General features: G+C 41.9%; 1 protein-coding gene across 1 annotated transcript in view; it reads left to right on the forward strand.

The window, feature by feature from the left end:
• Adamts12 (ADAM metallopeptidase with thrombospondin type 1 motif 12) overlaps positions 1-13,988 on the forward strand; it is a 276,352-nt gene that overhangs the window by 250,508 nt on the left and 11,856 nt on the right. The window contains exons 19-20 of the mRNA XM_029470142.1: positions 6,663-6,842; positions 10,156-10,299. Of these exons, the coding sequence (XP_029326002.1) occupies positions 6,663-6,842; positions 10,156-10,299 (324 nt within the window). The remainder of the gene's footprint in view (positions 1-6,662; positions 6,843-10,155; positions 10,300-13,988) is intronic.

Here is a 13,988-nt window from a genome sequence, read left to right on the forward strand (position 1 = left end):
GGGTATTTGCTAAACTTTGAATCCCCTGGACTTGGAACAAGAGGTTGATGGACAGGTGAGCCCTGTCAGCGGAGTACTGACTAAAGAAGTTGCTTGTTCCTAGTGTTAACCAAAGTGCCCAGCTGTTCATGAGTAGTAGGTGACTTAAACTACCTGCAGAAGCCAGTAGTCACCAATACTATAAGGTGCCTGGTGCCGAAGCTTTCAAAAACACCAACGTCATTGTTAACATAGTAACGGAATGTACAATCTCTGTTGAGGAAAATGCGATTTAAAGTGGTTGCTTATGATGTTTATTCTACACAGTGTCAGTTACAAAAAATTATCAACTGATGGACAACAGCTCATGGGACAGGTCATCGCTTCAACTATAGCATTTTAGGAGGAAGGAAACAGTGCATAATAAATATGTAAATCAGTGGGGGTGGCACACACCAATTTTAGAATGAATTCCTAGGGGAGGGGAAGTTATTTTTATGGTGGGAGAAATGAAAGAAACAACAACAATGCTCTTGAAAATCCCTCCAGTAGGTCTGACACCCAAACTACTCACGATTTTCAGCTCCACACACTTCCTGAAAGAATGATCTATGTGTCACCTCAATTCTGCAAACTCCTGATTTGACAGTCTCCCTGCTATGTTTCTTGGATTGAACACTGTCCTTTTTAGAATTAAGTCAAGCAAATTGTATTTCTTCCTGAAATGAGTCAGAAATACGTTTTCCCGTGCAGCAATCTGTCTTCCCACATATGCAACACTACAATTTTCTTTTAGCAACAGTCGATTTTATTATCTGTAGCTTTGCTGAAAATAAGAGGAGACTTCAGCCTGTCCTTAAACCATCAGTTCTCATATATTTGTTAACTACTCTGTCTTAATCTAGTCCAAGTTTGTATGTCTTTTGAGTGTGTATATTTTCTATGGCTTTGCTATATTTTACAAAACTGAAGTTTTTACAAATGGGTAAAATGAGAAATAGCACTGATTTTTACTAAATGTACATAGATTCCTACTGCCATCCAAAGCACACTCATGGAGACATATTAAAATTTAATGTGAAAAAGCTAGCACATAGAATTGTATATGAGATAGGTATCTCCATTCCCCAGGAAGCAAAACTGCAATTCTGCAAGATGATACACTGGGAATCTCTTTATTTATTTGACCCTGAGTATATTAATAATTTAATCTGTTTTTAAAGCATCACACTCTTTTGTTATAACACCAAGCATCTTAAATTCAGAGATCCCTATGGAAAAAATAGTTACAGGAATGGCAATTAAATTGAAGCAACAGGATATAAACCTAGTTGTCTCATACAATTGGGGCCACAGAAAATTTTACCCAAGACGAGGCCCTCCATGGTGGCCTCTGCCTACCGTTCCTTGATCCCCTTTCCCCTCTTCTTGAATTCTGCCCAATGTGTTGATTGCAGACAAGCCATGTTGTATCAAAGTGTTGAGTCTCTCTACATACCATTCTCTCAACTTTCTGTCCTCTGCTTGTTTGGCCTTCGGTGTCTACTTAAAGGATTTGGTCTAACTCCCCTTTATTAAGGCCTTTCTTCAGTTTATGATGTGATGCTAACTGACCCTCTTTGTAACATCATAAGGTCTTGAGTAACTTATGGAATACAAACTAGCATTTATTTCTGCAAATCCCCTCAGCATATCATTACAAAGCACTTGCATTAGAGATGCAGAGCTTGAAACATGGCAACTGTTCAATAACTAGGAAGAAGGAACGTAAAGGGAAAGAGGGACAATTAGAATTTTGGAAATAGTTGTAGCTGGTCTTTGTTACTTTGTGGGTTCTTCTTTTTCCTGCCCTTTATCCCCCCAGTTTCACCCCCCTCCATCACTAGATAGGAAAGAAAGGATAGAGTAGAGAGAGGGAGAGGAAGATGGAGAAGGAGAGGGAGGAGGGAGGGAGGGAGAGACAGAGACAGAGACAGAGACAGAGACAGAGACAGAGCAGAGACAGACAGACAGACAGACACACAGAGAGATCTCCTAGAGTTCTCTTCTTATTTCTTCATTGAGCAGGACTACTAACAAACAACATCCAACATCCCCTGAATTACTAAAAACACCAACACCTGTCTCTCGGTGCCCTAGTGTTGACATATGCTATTAGAAGTTCCCAGAATTCTGAACATCACACAATCATAAAAACTATCTGCAGCTGGCAAAAATCACACCTCTGCTAGAGCACTAGGCAAATCATAGTCAGACGCTGCAGACTGTCTGAAGCAGCCCCACATCTCCAAACCTAGGATTAAAATGAAAGCACATTGTTATAATATTTCTATATTTTTTAAAGAAACTAGAATTCCATAGTTTTCAAAAACGTCACTACAAATAGTTATATTAGTTGTTTGAGAAATTCATACATTTGTATTTTGCTCTTATTCATGCCCAGACTCCTCCCAGATACATATCCCCTTATGTACCAATCTAGTTTTGTGTCTTTTTGTTTAACTCAAATGAGCCTCATTTGTGGCTTTCACATATTCTTGGATCACTACTAGATTTTAAAGGTCTTGTGAAGGTGTTTAGCATAAAGAAAAGGGTAAAAAGTAAGGCTTTCTTTTAAATTCTATATCCTAGTTTAATATTTGTCCTGAAGCTTTGGATATTCTCAAATCACAACACAATACGATTGCAGTGATCTATGTCCTTCTGACACTTGGGAATGTTGGGGCTATTTAATCACCTAGCTAACCCTTATTTTGATATCAGTCATTTATCCACACTCATGCAGCCACTTGGTGCCAGGGTTGTAACTGAAGACCTCATGATGACCTCCTGACCATGTGTTCTTTAACTTCCTTATTATATGTTTCTGAGGACTCTGTGTGAATCTAGTGTGAAAAAGATGACGCATATCAAAAACATCTCCAAGAAGAAGGGGTAGGCGTTCCATTTTATTACCGTCAGAGAATTCAGTAATAACGGCATTTTTACTTTCTTTAATTTTGCAAACTTAATATAAAAAACTTGCAAATAGATAAAAACACTTATCCATCATCAAGAAAACAACAACAACAACAACAAAAATCCTTGAGAGAATGGAATTTATTTCCATTGTACCTTGATTTGGTTTGCGAAAACACTTCAGTTAAAACAACTGACACTGTAACTGGAAAACTACCACTTACTTGATTTTGACAAAGCATTAGCTAGTTTTTCTGCTCCCTTGTCCTAACTCCTGTCCTCAGCCTGGTCCTCAGGCTCCATATTAGGAAATACAAGTGGAGCAAGAAGAAAATGAATGCATCAATTGGTGTTCTGCACACAAAAGCAAAATGGCACTAGGAGTGAAGTGACTTCAATATGCCTTCTGCCTTGCTAATGGAAACTAAGATCCCTTTGAAAATGAAACATAAGGACAGATTTAGAGAGCACCCTCCCTTGTGACTGCCCGAAGCATGTTAGTAAATTTCACTTTCTATTGAATGTGTATAAACTTTCAACAATAGAATAATGCTAACTTGAATATTGTATTTGGGAATAGTGGCTTGTAGCAACAAATAGAACATGAGAAAATGAAATCCCATGTTAGACTTGATTCTTGTGAAATTCCCTTCTCCCAGTAGAGCTAATTATAAAGCAGCAGCTACTTTTACTTTCCTACATGTGTTTAGCAAATGGGAGGAAGATAAAGATTTTTTTTAATTTGCTTTTTGTTGGAGCTGTCTGGCTAGTGTTGACCATACTTGGGTTGTGAAAACATTAGAGCATGTGTCAACCTCTTTGACAAGTGAGCCTGTGTCTTCCCATGTTACACACGATGTTGTTCAGTGTTGACAACTTGGCATGGTCTAGCCAGCTAGCATGCTCATGGAGGTTATCTTAATTAGCTTAATTGAGTTGGGAAGGACTTTCTATTGTGGGTGGCACCATTCCCTAGGCTTGGGTCCTAGACTGTATGAAAACTGAGGAAGTTAACGAAGCAAAGCACTCCTCACTGCTTCCTGACTGAGGATAGGGTGTGACCTGCCCCCTTAGAATCCTACCATTGTAAGTGCTGTCATGATGGGCTACCCACAAACGGAGCTAAAATAAATTCTTTCAAATTGCTTTTTTTCCCCAGGGAATTTTACTCATAGCAATAGAAAACAAAGACACAGGCCATAGTTTTACCAGGTACCTTGGTGCATGTTTCTGGACAGTGGGAGAAGGTTGGAGCGGTGGTTTTGGAAATATTCTACTGAAAGAGTTTGAGGAATTTTCTCTACTCAGTTGCAACCCTACAATGATGATTCCTGGGAAAGCCAGGAGTGCATGATGTTTCCTGATCAGGGAGGAGGGTCAGAGGAGAGCATACAGACACCCTCCAGTAGTATATGTCCTTTCCTGATGGTACATTCCCAGTCAAGACCCTCAGCAAAATCACTGTGAAGAATGGAGCGGGTAAGGACACTGTTGCTGGCCATAGAGGCACATATCTGGACTCCTAGTGCTCAGGAGGCTGAAGCAGGACGTTCATGATATCAGACAAGCTATCCTATCTCAAAGAAAGGAAGGGGAGAGAAAGAGAGAGAGAGAGAGAGAGAGAGAGAGAGAGAGAGAGGAAGAAAAAGAAAGAAAGGAAGAAAGAAAGAAAGAAAGAAAGAAAGAAAGAAAGAAAGAAAGAAAGAAAGAAAGAAAGAAAGAAAAACAGACAGACATTGGATTTCCCTTTGGGGGTCCAACTAGTTTCTCAGAATTTATTTTCTTGATTCAACAAATCCATTCTGAGCACTCATGCTTGCCTGGTGCCCTGCTGAGCACTTGTGCAGTGCTGAATGGGCACTTAGGTACATCTTCCATGGCAGTATCAATGGTAGAAACCATGGACAAAATAAATGAGATCTTTTGCATTTCAAGTGCTATGCCCTGGAGACAGGAGCTTGTTTTGTTTAAGGAAGACCTCAGCTTTACAAAGCAGTAAGATAGCTCAGTGGGAAGGGGTGATTGCCTCATGAGCCTGAGGGCCTGAGTTCTAGCCCCAGAACCCACTTAAGTTAAAGGTAGAGGATAAACTCCACAGAGCTATCCTCTGATTGCCACATGTGTGCCACAGCGGCAGACACACATTTATAAATACTTATCATATCAAGCACTATGATAAGTAAGGTCTATTAAAAGTGTTCTCATTTAATCCGATACTTGAACAAAAGAAAGAGTAGTAGCACAATTCAGAAAGCGGAGGAAGGGACATTAGGATGTGTCTTAGTCAGGGTTTCTATTCCTGCACAAACATCATGACCAAGAAGCAGGTTGGGGGGGGAAAGGGTTTATTCGGCTTACACTTCCATACTGCTGCTCATCACCAAAGGAAATCAGGACTGGAACTCAAGCAGGTCAGAAAGCAGGAGCTGATGCAGAGGCCATGGAGGGATGTTCTTTACTGGCTTGTTTCCCCTGGCTTGCTCAGCTTGTTTTCTTATAGAACCCAGGACCACCAGCCCAGGGATGGCACCACCCACAATGGGCCCTCCCCACTTGATCACTAATTGAGAAAATGCCCCACAGCTGGATCTCATGGGGGCATTTCCTCACCTGAGGCTCCCTTCTTTGTGATAACTCCAGCTTGTGTCAAGTTGACACACAAAACCAGCCAGTACAGAATGTAAGGACCACAAGGGCACACTGTTAAGCTGGGAGAGTCTACTGATGAGTGCAGGTATCTGTCCTCTCATTTCAGGTCCAAATACGCAGCAAATGCAGGTGCTAAGGGATCAGGAAAGCACCCTCGAATCAAATGAGAGACAGATGAGAGACTAAGTCCTGGCTGCAGGTAGCCTAAGCTGGTCCAAATGACATGGAAAGCTGACAGGTGAACCCTGCAATTTCCAGACACAGAGCAGGATGCAGGGACTATTCCACAAAGTTGGAGTCCAGAGAAGAGGGCTATAAATAGGCCTGGTTTGGAGGCTTTGTGCCCATGAGGCAAACATTCAGTGATGGAGGCAGGTAATGACAGCTTTGCTCACTCCTGTGAGTCAAGCCGTTGAACAGTTACTCAGTTTGCTTCTATAATATAACCCCTTCCTAAGAGGCATTATAACCTATCCCATGTTCTGAGTCATGCATAAAACTGTTTCGAAGTGGAGCCCTGAGTGAGAAGTGCAGGTGGTTTGTCAGAGTGGGCCTTCCCTTGGGACCAAAATGTCTCATCCCAGAAGGCCTTGGATGCTAGTTTGCTTGAAGTGAGTACAGATACTTAGCAGGACTGGCCACCCTCTGAGTCAGGCTGTAATCTGTGCTGGCTGGCCCAGGTTCTTGTCTTCTGGTAGCCTGTGAGATAACAGTTAAGCATCCCAATTTATAAATATGTCCTCTGAGGCTCAAAGTGTATCCCCTGGGAAATGATGTATCCATAATCAGCCAGGGACAAAACCAGGATACTCATCCACTGCTGACAGACCTCACTGTTTGTTGTTGTTGTTGTTGTTGTTATTGTTGTTGTTGTTGTTTTGTTTGACACCGAGAGTCCCATACTAGGAGGTCTGTTTATATGATTGCCTCTCCATAAATATGAAGGAAAACAGGATACATGCAGACTAGGTTTGACCTCTCTCCCCATGCTAGTAGCCTGCACTCCCACAGTGATGGAGTATGGGGTTGTAATGCCAAGGATCCAGCTGTTACCTCTGCTTTTGTTCTCCATTCAGTGCTCCCGAAATTGCAGTGGAGGCTTCAAGATTCGTGAGGTTCAGTGCATGGACAGCCTGGACCACCACCGGAGCCTGAGGCCGTTTCACTGTCAATTCCTAGCTGGCGCTCCTCCTCCACTGAGTATGAGCTGTAATCTGGAGCCTTGTGAAGAATGGCAAGTGGAGCCCTGGAGCCAGGTATGGCACCCAGAAGGGACATGCAGCATCTCGGAGACTGAGTCGAATAGACAGACCATGAATTGTTGTATTAACACATGAGTGTAGGAGTTACAGAAGACCACACTGGAATCATGCCAGAGATTCAGTTCCACTTGGTGACCCCACACTGTATGGGGGAAACAACCAGCTTGCAGGAGCTGAGAGAATTCCGCTGGGAAAATGATATGGTATGTTGTCAGCTATGACAATGAAGTGCTTTATCAGAACGTGGTCTCACAATGGACAAACTGTTTAATCAGAGGCCCTGCTGGGGATATGAACACATGAGATGATTCAAAAGAGACTACTTTGATGGGCAATGTATAATAATAAAGAGCCTTGCACACTTGTCCAAGCCTTCTTCAGTCAGGCTGAGAATAATGGTCAGATACTTCTCACCCCATATCATTTTAGATTCATATCTCAGTTAAATACACAGATGACTGCACAAATAAAAGAGAGATTTAAAAAAACTCTGCTGAATTTGGGTGTCTAGAACATGAAAACAAGGTTATTTTTCTCTGGGAAAATATGATAGTGTCATTTGCCAGTAGATAAACATATCAATGGCTACTCCCAAGTATACCCACACACCAAACAAAGATGAGAAGCCAAAACTATAATGCATTGTGAGTGGGGGGGGGGATATTTTATTGCTTACTGTAATTCTCACAAGGACATAGGCGGTAGGTCCTATTTGTTCCATTTTATAGATAAATTTTAACTCAATGGTTAAGAAATACACCTGAGGTTCCACAATGAGAAAACAAATGACTAAGTGCTTTTCAAGTATCAGTCAGGCAGACTTTGAGTTTGGTGCCTACTCCCTTGTAGAACTTGGCTCAGTGAGAGATGAGCAGAGAGATAACTAGGGGGTAGGACTGAGTCGTTCACCCTTTCATGGCTACCTGCAAGGCACACAGGAAGAGAACAGATATGAATACAGTGAAATTATTCAAAATAGGCCACTCTGATGATCAGTGTATAATATTGTCAGTCAGCCTGACAATAATGGCCAGATCCTTCTCACCCCATATAATTTTAGATTCACAGCCTGAAGACAGAGACTTAGCACAGAAAACTGACTCCCCTGGGACAAAGTGTCCCCTACTTAACCCTGGGCCACTAACTCATTAGTTCATTCCTAAGTATCCGAATCACTCTGTGGTGTTTTCTGGGGTGATGTCAGGAGAGTGGGACACTGTCCTAGATTTCCCTATTTCCCCTTCTTCTCTTTCTTACTAAACTCTAGAGTGGAGTACCTGTTGTTCCCATCCCCTCCAGGCCTCCAAGTTCCTCTCACATGCTAAGCCTAGACTGGACATGCTCAGGCAAAACCTTTAAATCCTTGAAAATTTTGACAAAGAGTTGAGATATCCCACTCAGAGAAATAGCATTTTCAGGCTATCAGAGATGAGCAGTCAAAGAGCAGTAGAGGTGGCACAGGTGGCACACGATTTAGGCTCAGCCCACGAGGAGGAGGAGGAGGAGGAGAAATACAAATATCTGTGAGTTCGAGGCCAGGATGGTCTACATAGTAAATTCCAGGCCTGGTGGGCTGTATAGTGAGACCCTGGTTCAATGTCCTCACAATGAAGATCAGCCAGGTCTTTCTTATTATGGAAAAGATATTATCTTTGTATTTCCTCAGTAGCTTGGGAGCCCTAATATTGATCTGTTCCCCCAAAGGATTCCTACAACCAACTCTTCTAAATGTCTTTGTTCTGAGAAAACCACAAAGTTGGAAGACATCTCTTTGAAGACACAATGGAGATGGGAACTGTAACTCCTGGAGCTGTTCAAATATTGAACACCCTTAGATGTTGTCATTAACCTGTCTATTTAATGGCTTGCTGCCCTGAGAGTATTCTGGGCCCATTTGAGAAATGTCAGATATCTCACACTAATTAAAGGGTCCGTGTGTTTTAGCTGTGGCAACACCTCTCCATCAGTGGTAGTCAGATGTTAGTACATTTCAAAATCATCTTGTCAACATATAGAAGAATGGGATGGTCCACAGAGGGTCCAATTAGGGGATCTCCAGTGGGAAACTCTGAATATACGATGAGATGATGGTGATACTGCTGGTCTGAGAATCCACAAATCCATCCTAGTTGTTTTACCCTCTTTTCCTTCTACTTGGTCAAGCGATCCTGAATCCATCTGCCCATATACAGAGCCACAGACTCCCAGGGTAGAATTCTACTTTGTTCCTCACATGGGGTTAGAAACAGATTGAATAAAAGAAAGCAGGGTCTAAATTGAGTCTCAAAACTGGAATTTTCTGAAGGTAACATGTCAGGACATTTATTAAGCATATATAGCTAATTGCATGTAATATTCCTGCTTTCTGTGATACATGAGATATAGATATCTCATGTGACGAACTTGACCTTGATAAGATAACGATAGTTTGTTATGGTTGTAACCATGTTGTAACTAGGCACTTTCAAGGTATTCTCATTGTTTCTCCTGTTTTTGCATTACTTTTCAGCATTTATTAGTAAGTTAATTTCCTCTTAGAAACATCATATGCATGAGACTACGTGTCATATGAAATCATTCCGATAAGCAACAAGCTGACATTTCGGTAGCATAGCCCTACAGGAATCCACCTTGCTATCTTGAGTTTCTCTTATGAATATTATAATCTGTGTATTACATTCCCAGCAAACCCATCATTTTACTATCTAAAGACAACATCCTTTCTCAAACCTTATATAGTTTGGAAAGAAGACTGTCATATTTCAATATGAAGCAAGCAATGTGTCTGTCTCCTTGAAGGGTGACATAATCATATATTTTTAAATTAAAAAATGTATTTATGTGTATGAGTGTTTTGCCTGTATGCATTATAGCATAGGTGTTCCTGGTGCCTGAAGAAGCCAGAAGAGAGCATCAGAACTCCTGAAACTTGAGGTATAGGCGGTGTGAGCCACTACATGGGTGCTGGGAATCGATCCTGAGCCCTCTGGAAGGACAGCCAATGCTCTTAATCGATGATCCATCTCTCCAGCCCCATAATCACAAACTTAAAAACCTAAATTTTACATTTTTGTTATTGAAAACTTGTGCCACAGAGAAAAACTGATAATATGGCTGTTCTTTTACATTTGATATGTAGATAACCTCACATATATACTAGGAAAACATTCCTTTCAGGAACTTGCAAAGATGCTCCAGGTTCTCATACCAATATTAAGTTCTCTAGTATATAGCTGAAATGAGCAGAAAGTTTGCCTCTATCATTGAGTGTACCTACGTTTTACCAAGTGCCTGTGTTGTGTGTCAGTGTTCTAGGTCCTGTGGAGGAGGTGTTCAGGAGAGAGGAGTGTCTTGTCCTGGAGGCCTCTGTGACTGGACAAAAAGGCCTGCAACCACTGTGCCCTGCAACAGACACCTTTGCTGTCACTGGGCCACTGGGAACTGGGAGCTGGTAAGAGTTGGTTATAGGTGCTTTGTTCCACCTTGGTTTTCTACAGAGAAATTTTACAGCACATTTTCAAAATTTGAAACTTTCCTGGGAGACAGGCTGGCTTTGGGGTCCAGGGATAGGCATGTCATTCTGCCACAGGTTCAGATGGAGGTACAGATTGGAAGGACTGTGGGGCTCAGGCAGAGTGGAATAGATCCCATGTCTGCTGGGCTCTGTGGGGGTCCCAGCTGGTGTGGATACTGGGGCAGGGGGTCTCACCTGTGTTTCTAGTTATGGCAGATTTCCTGTGAGAGAGGTAGTTTAGGGAGCAGGTGCAGGCACGCCAGTCTTCCATGAGTTCAGGTGGAGATGCAAACCAGAAGGACATTGGAGCTCAGGGAGAGCTGGACAGATGGGTGGGCGAAGGGAAGCTAACCTGGGGTACGGGCGTATATCTTGCAATGCTGGTGAGTGTTGTGGTTCACAGGCGTTACATTTAGATAGGAGTATTGATTGCCTTCTTCCCTTGTCAGCCTACATTGCTCCTCCAATACCATGGGAGCTAGTCCTCAGGTAGGAGGCTGCCAGATCAGTTCCTCTACATCCTGTATCCAAAGTGCATGCTGTCTTCAGCAAGAGCATCTTCCTTTCCTTTTCCGGAAGGCACCAGGGCAACAGCAATAGTCTATATTGCACTCCCCTGAGCTGATAGATTTCCCATGCCTGGCACTGAGAATTTTGTTAGGCAGTCTATGGTTTTGAAGATAGCATTGTTGCTCCAAGTGGCACTGTTTCAATTACATTATATAGATATATATGCATGTGCTTATTAATTGATGGATTGATTATATGTAATTTTAAATAAGTATAAAATAATTCCCTATAGAATTTTCAAATATTCATAGTGCTGTTTCTCCCCCTCTTCCCTCTTCCTCTGGGTTGCCCTCCTTCCCTGATCCGCAGTAAATTTCTCCCAACCATTTTTTTTTTTCATTTCTCCCTTTATAGCAATGGTGTCCTATTTTTATATGATGCACCTGAATGTATGTTGTATGGGTGTGCAGGCTTAAGTGCAGTGCCTTTGGAGGACAGAATCCTTAGAGCTGGATTGTAAGCCACCTGATGTGGGTGTTGGGACCCAAACTTGAGTCCTCTGGAAAACTGGGAAGCACCCATAACTGCTAAGCCATCTTTCCAGCCCCTCTACCTTAGCTTCCCTATGCATTTTTTCCTTTGGACACGTAGTAGATGTTCACTACTTGTACCTGGTATGTCACCTGTTTCCATGCCTGTCAGGTCATGTGTTTCCATGTAGCTGATATGTCACATGTTTCTTTGTGCTTCATTTGCATTGCTCTTCACCATATACTACCTCCAGACCTGTCTGTCAAAAGTTGTCTCATTAGCTGCTGGGAGTCCATGTTCATTATCTGGAGTTTAGAAGAGATGGAAAACTACTTTTAAAAGAGAAAACATCAAATAACAAAAATATTCCAGATGCCCAAGGCCTATAGAAAGGTTATTTTGGCCCTCAAGCCCTTGAGTTCTTTTCTTAGACTTAAATATAGTCGCATATTGAAGCTTTAGGCTTAGTCTGACTTTGTGAGTCTAGACCTTTCTTCTGCCCACAAAGCAGTTTGCCAGATGGCCAGCCTGTTTGATGGTGAAGTAAACAAAATAATTAAACTATAAGTGAGAGAAAGATTATCATCCTAGCATTAATTATGGAGGGGGATAAACCTTCCATATCCCATAGACAAAGTCTGCCAGTGTTGTCATTTATCCGACCTGAGTTCTCTAGGAAATAGGTTGATGATTAATGTGAGAGGGCCCAGTACCCTGAGGACAGTGCCCACACCTCTGGGCAGGTGGATCTCGGTTATGTAACTGAGCAAGCTGGAGGGGAACCCAGGAAGCATCATTCCTCCATGGCTCCTGCTTCAATTCCTGCCTCCCTGTTCCTACTTCAGCATCCCTAGATGATGGACTGTAGCCTGGAAGCCAAATAAAGCCTTCCCTTCCCAAGTGGCTGTGGTCAGCATTTGCCATGGCAACAGGAAACCAAGCCAATACACTTAGTCTTCATGCAACAATCTCTTCTTCCAGATAAAGAAAAAGAAATTGGGATTACATTGTCTAGGATGATAAACAGTAAGCCAGAAATCCCAAATTCCTCCAAATGCTAGTCAAGGGTTCTCTCAGAGTCTTGTTTTTGTAGTCTCTATCTTTCTTCCTTCTGGCCTTTGTTCCAGACTTATTGATATGGAATGTTTTACATGAGTAGGCATTTCATTGTTTCTTGCCAATACTTATGGAAGACTTAATAAAGTTACATTCAGATTTAGTCATGGAAACATGCTGCTCACTGTTAAACTTCATGCTTTTTATACAGTAAAATAAAATAGATGAGTAGTCATAAAGAAAAAGTCGAATTTGCCATCTGTGAGGTCTATGTGAAGAATAAGGTTTGGTGTTCAGAGCTGATTTGTAGTATCCCTGTCTGGAAATTCTCTTCTCTAGTGTTCTGGGTCTCCAATCATATTTCAAATAGTAAATGGATTCTTTTAAGCTTAATGACTTTCTTCTCATTTAGTGACCTTTTGAGCTAGTCTGTCAGTGGGTATTTGTTGAACATCATGCTCATTGCTGTGAAGCACCAAGAGTGGAGAACTTGATTCTACTCTGATATTTTTTGCTCATATAAGAAGTTAAGTCTGAGAAATAACAAATAATCTTTCACCAAAATGGCGTCAAAAGCAAAGAAGGAAGCTCTTGCCCTTCCCAAAGACAAAGTGAAGGGGTTGAGAGATAAGAAGGTAGTGCTGAAGGCATCCACAGCTACAAAAAGATCTGCACATCACTCAACTCCCAACGGCACAAGTCCCTGTGGCTTTGGAAGCAGCCCAAATACCCTAGAAAGAGCATGCCCAGAAGAATCAAGCTTCACCGATATGCTGTCAACAAATTCCTCCTGACCATTGAGACAGTCATCAAGAAGACAGAAAACAGCAACAGGCTTTTGTTCATTGTAGATGGCAAAGCCAACAAGCAGCAGATCAAACAGGCTATAAGGAAACTCTATGGCATTGTTGTGGCCAAAGCCAATACCCTGATAAGGAATGACGGAGAGAAGGTCTATGTTCAGCTGGCTCCTCACTGTCATGTTCTAGATGTTACCAACAACATTGGGATTATCTACACTGAGAACAGCTGGCTAATTCTAAATACACACCTTTCACACAAGCCAATAAAACAAAACAAGCAAACAAAAAAAGAACTAACAAAGCATGGTATAAAATCAAACACATAAGTGGGTATGTGCATCATAGTAGCCAAAGCATGGAGTCTGCATAAATGTACCTCAATGAATGTAAAAGCAATGTAGAACAACCATAAATGGAACATTATTCCACCTTAGAAAGGAAGTCTACACACTGCAGCATAGATGAGCTAGCAGTAACTATGCTAACTGAAATAAGTTAGTCACAAATGGGCCACTGTCTGCTTCTACTTAGTAAGATACCTAAAGAGATCAAAGGACATACAAAAGATATAATGATGTTTGCCAGGAGTTGGGGTACAGATAGAAGGTGGTGATAAGTTGTTTTAAAATACAGTTTCCGGAGACTGCTTTACTTAGGGAAGCAGAAAGCCGGCCTGAGTGGGGCCACAGGCCTCTTCCTGTCTGACCAGCACCGGGGTGGCTGGGG

The sequence above is a fragment of the Mus caroli genome, chromosome 15, assembly GCF_900094665.2.
Source record: "Mus caroli chromosome 15, CAROLI_EIJ_v1.1, whole genome shotgun sequence".
In the NCBI taxonomy this organism is placed as follows: domain Eukaryota; kingdom Metazoa; phylum Chordata; class Mammalia; order Rodentia; family Muridae; genus Mus; species Mus caroli.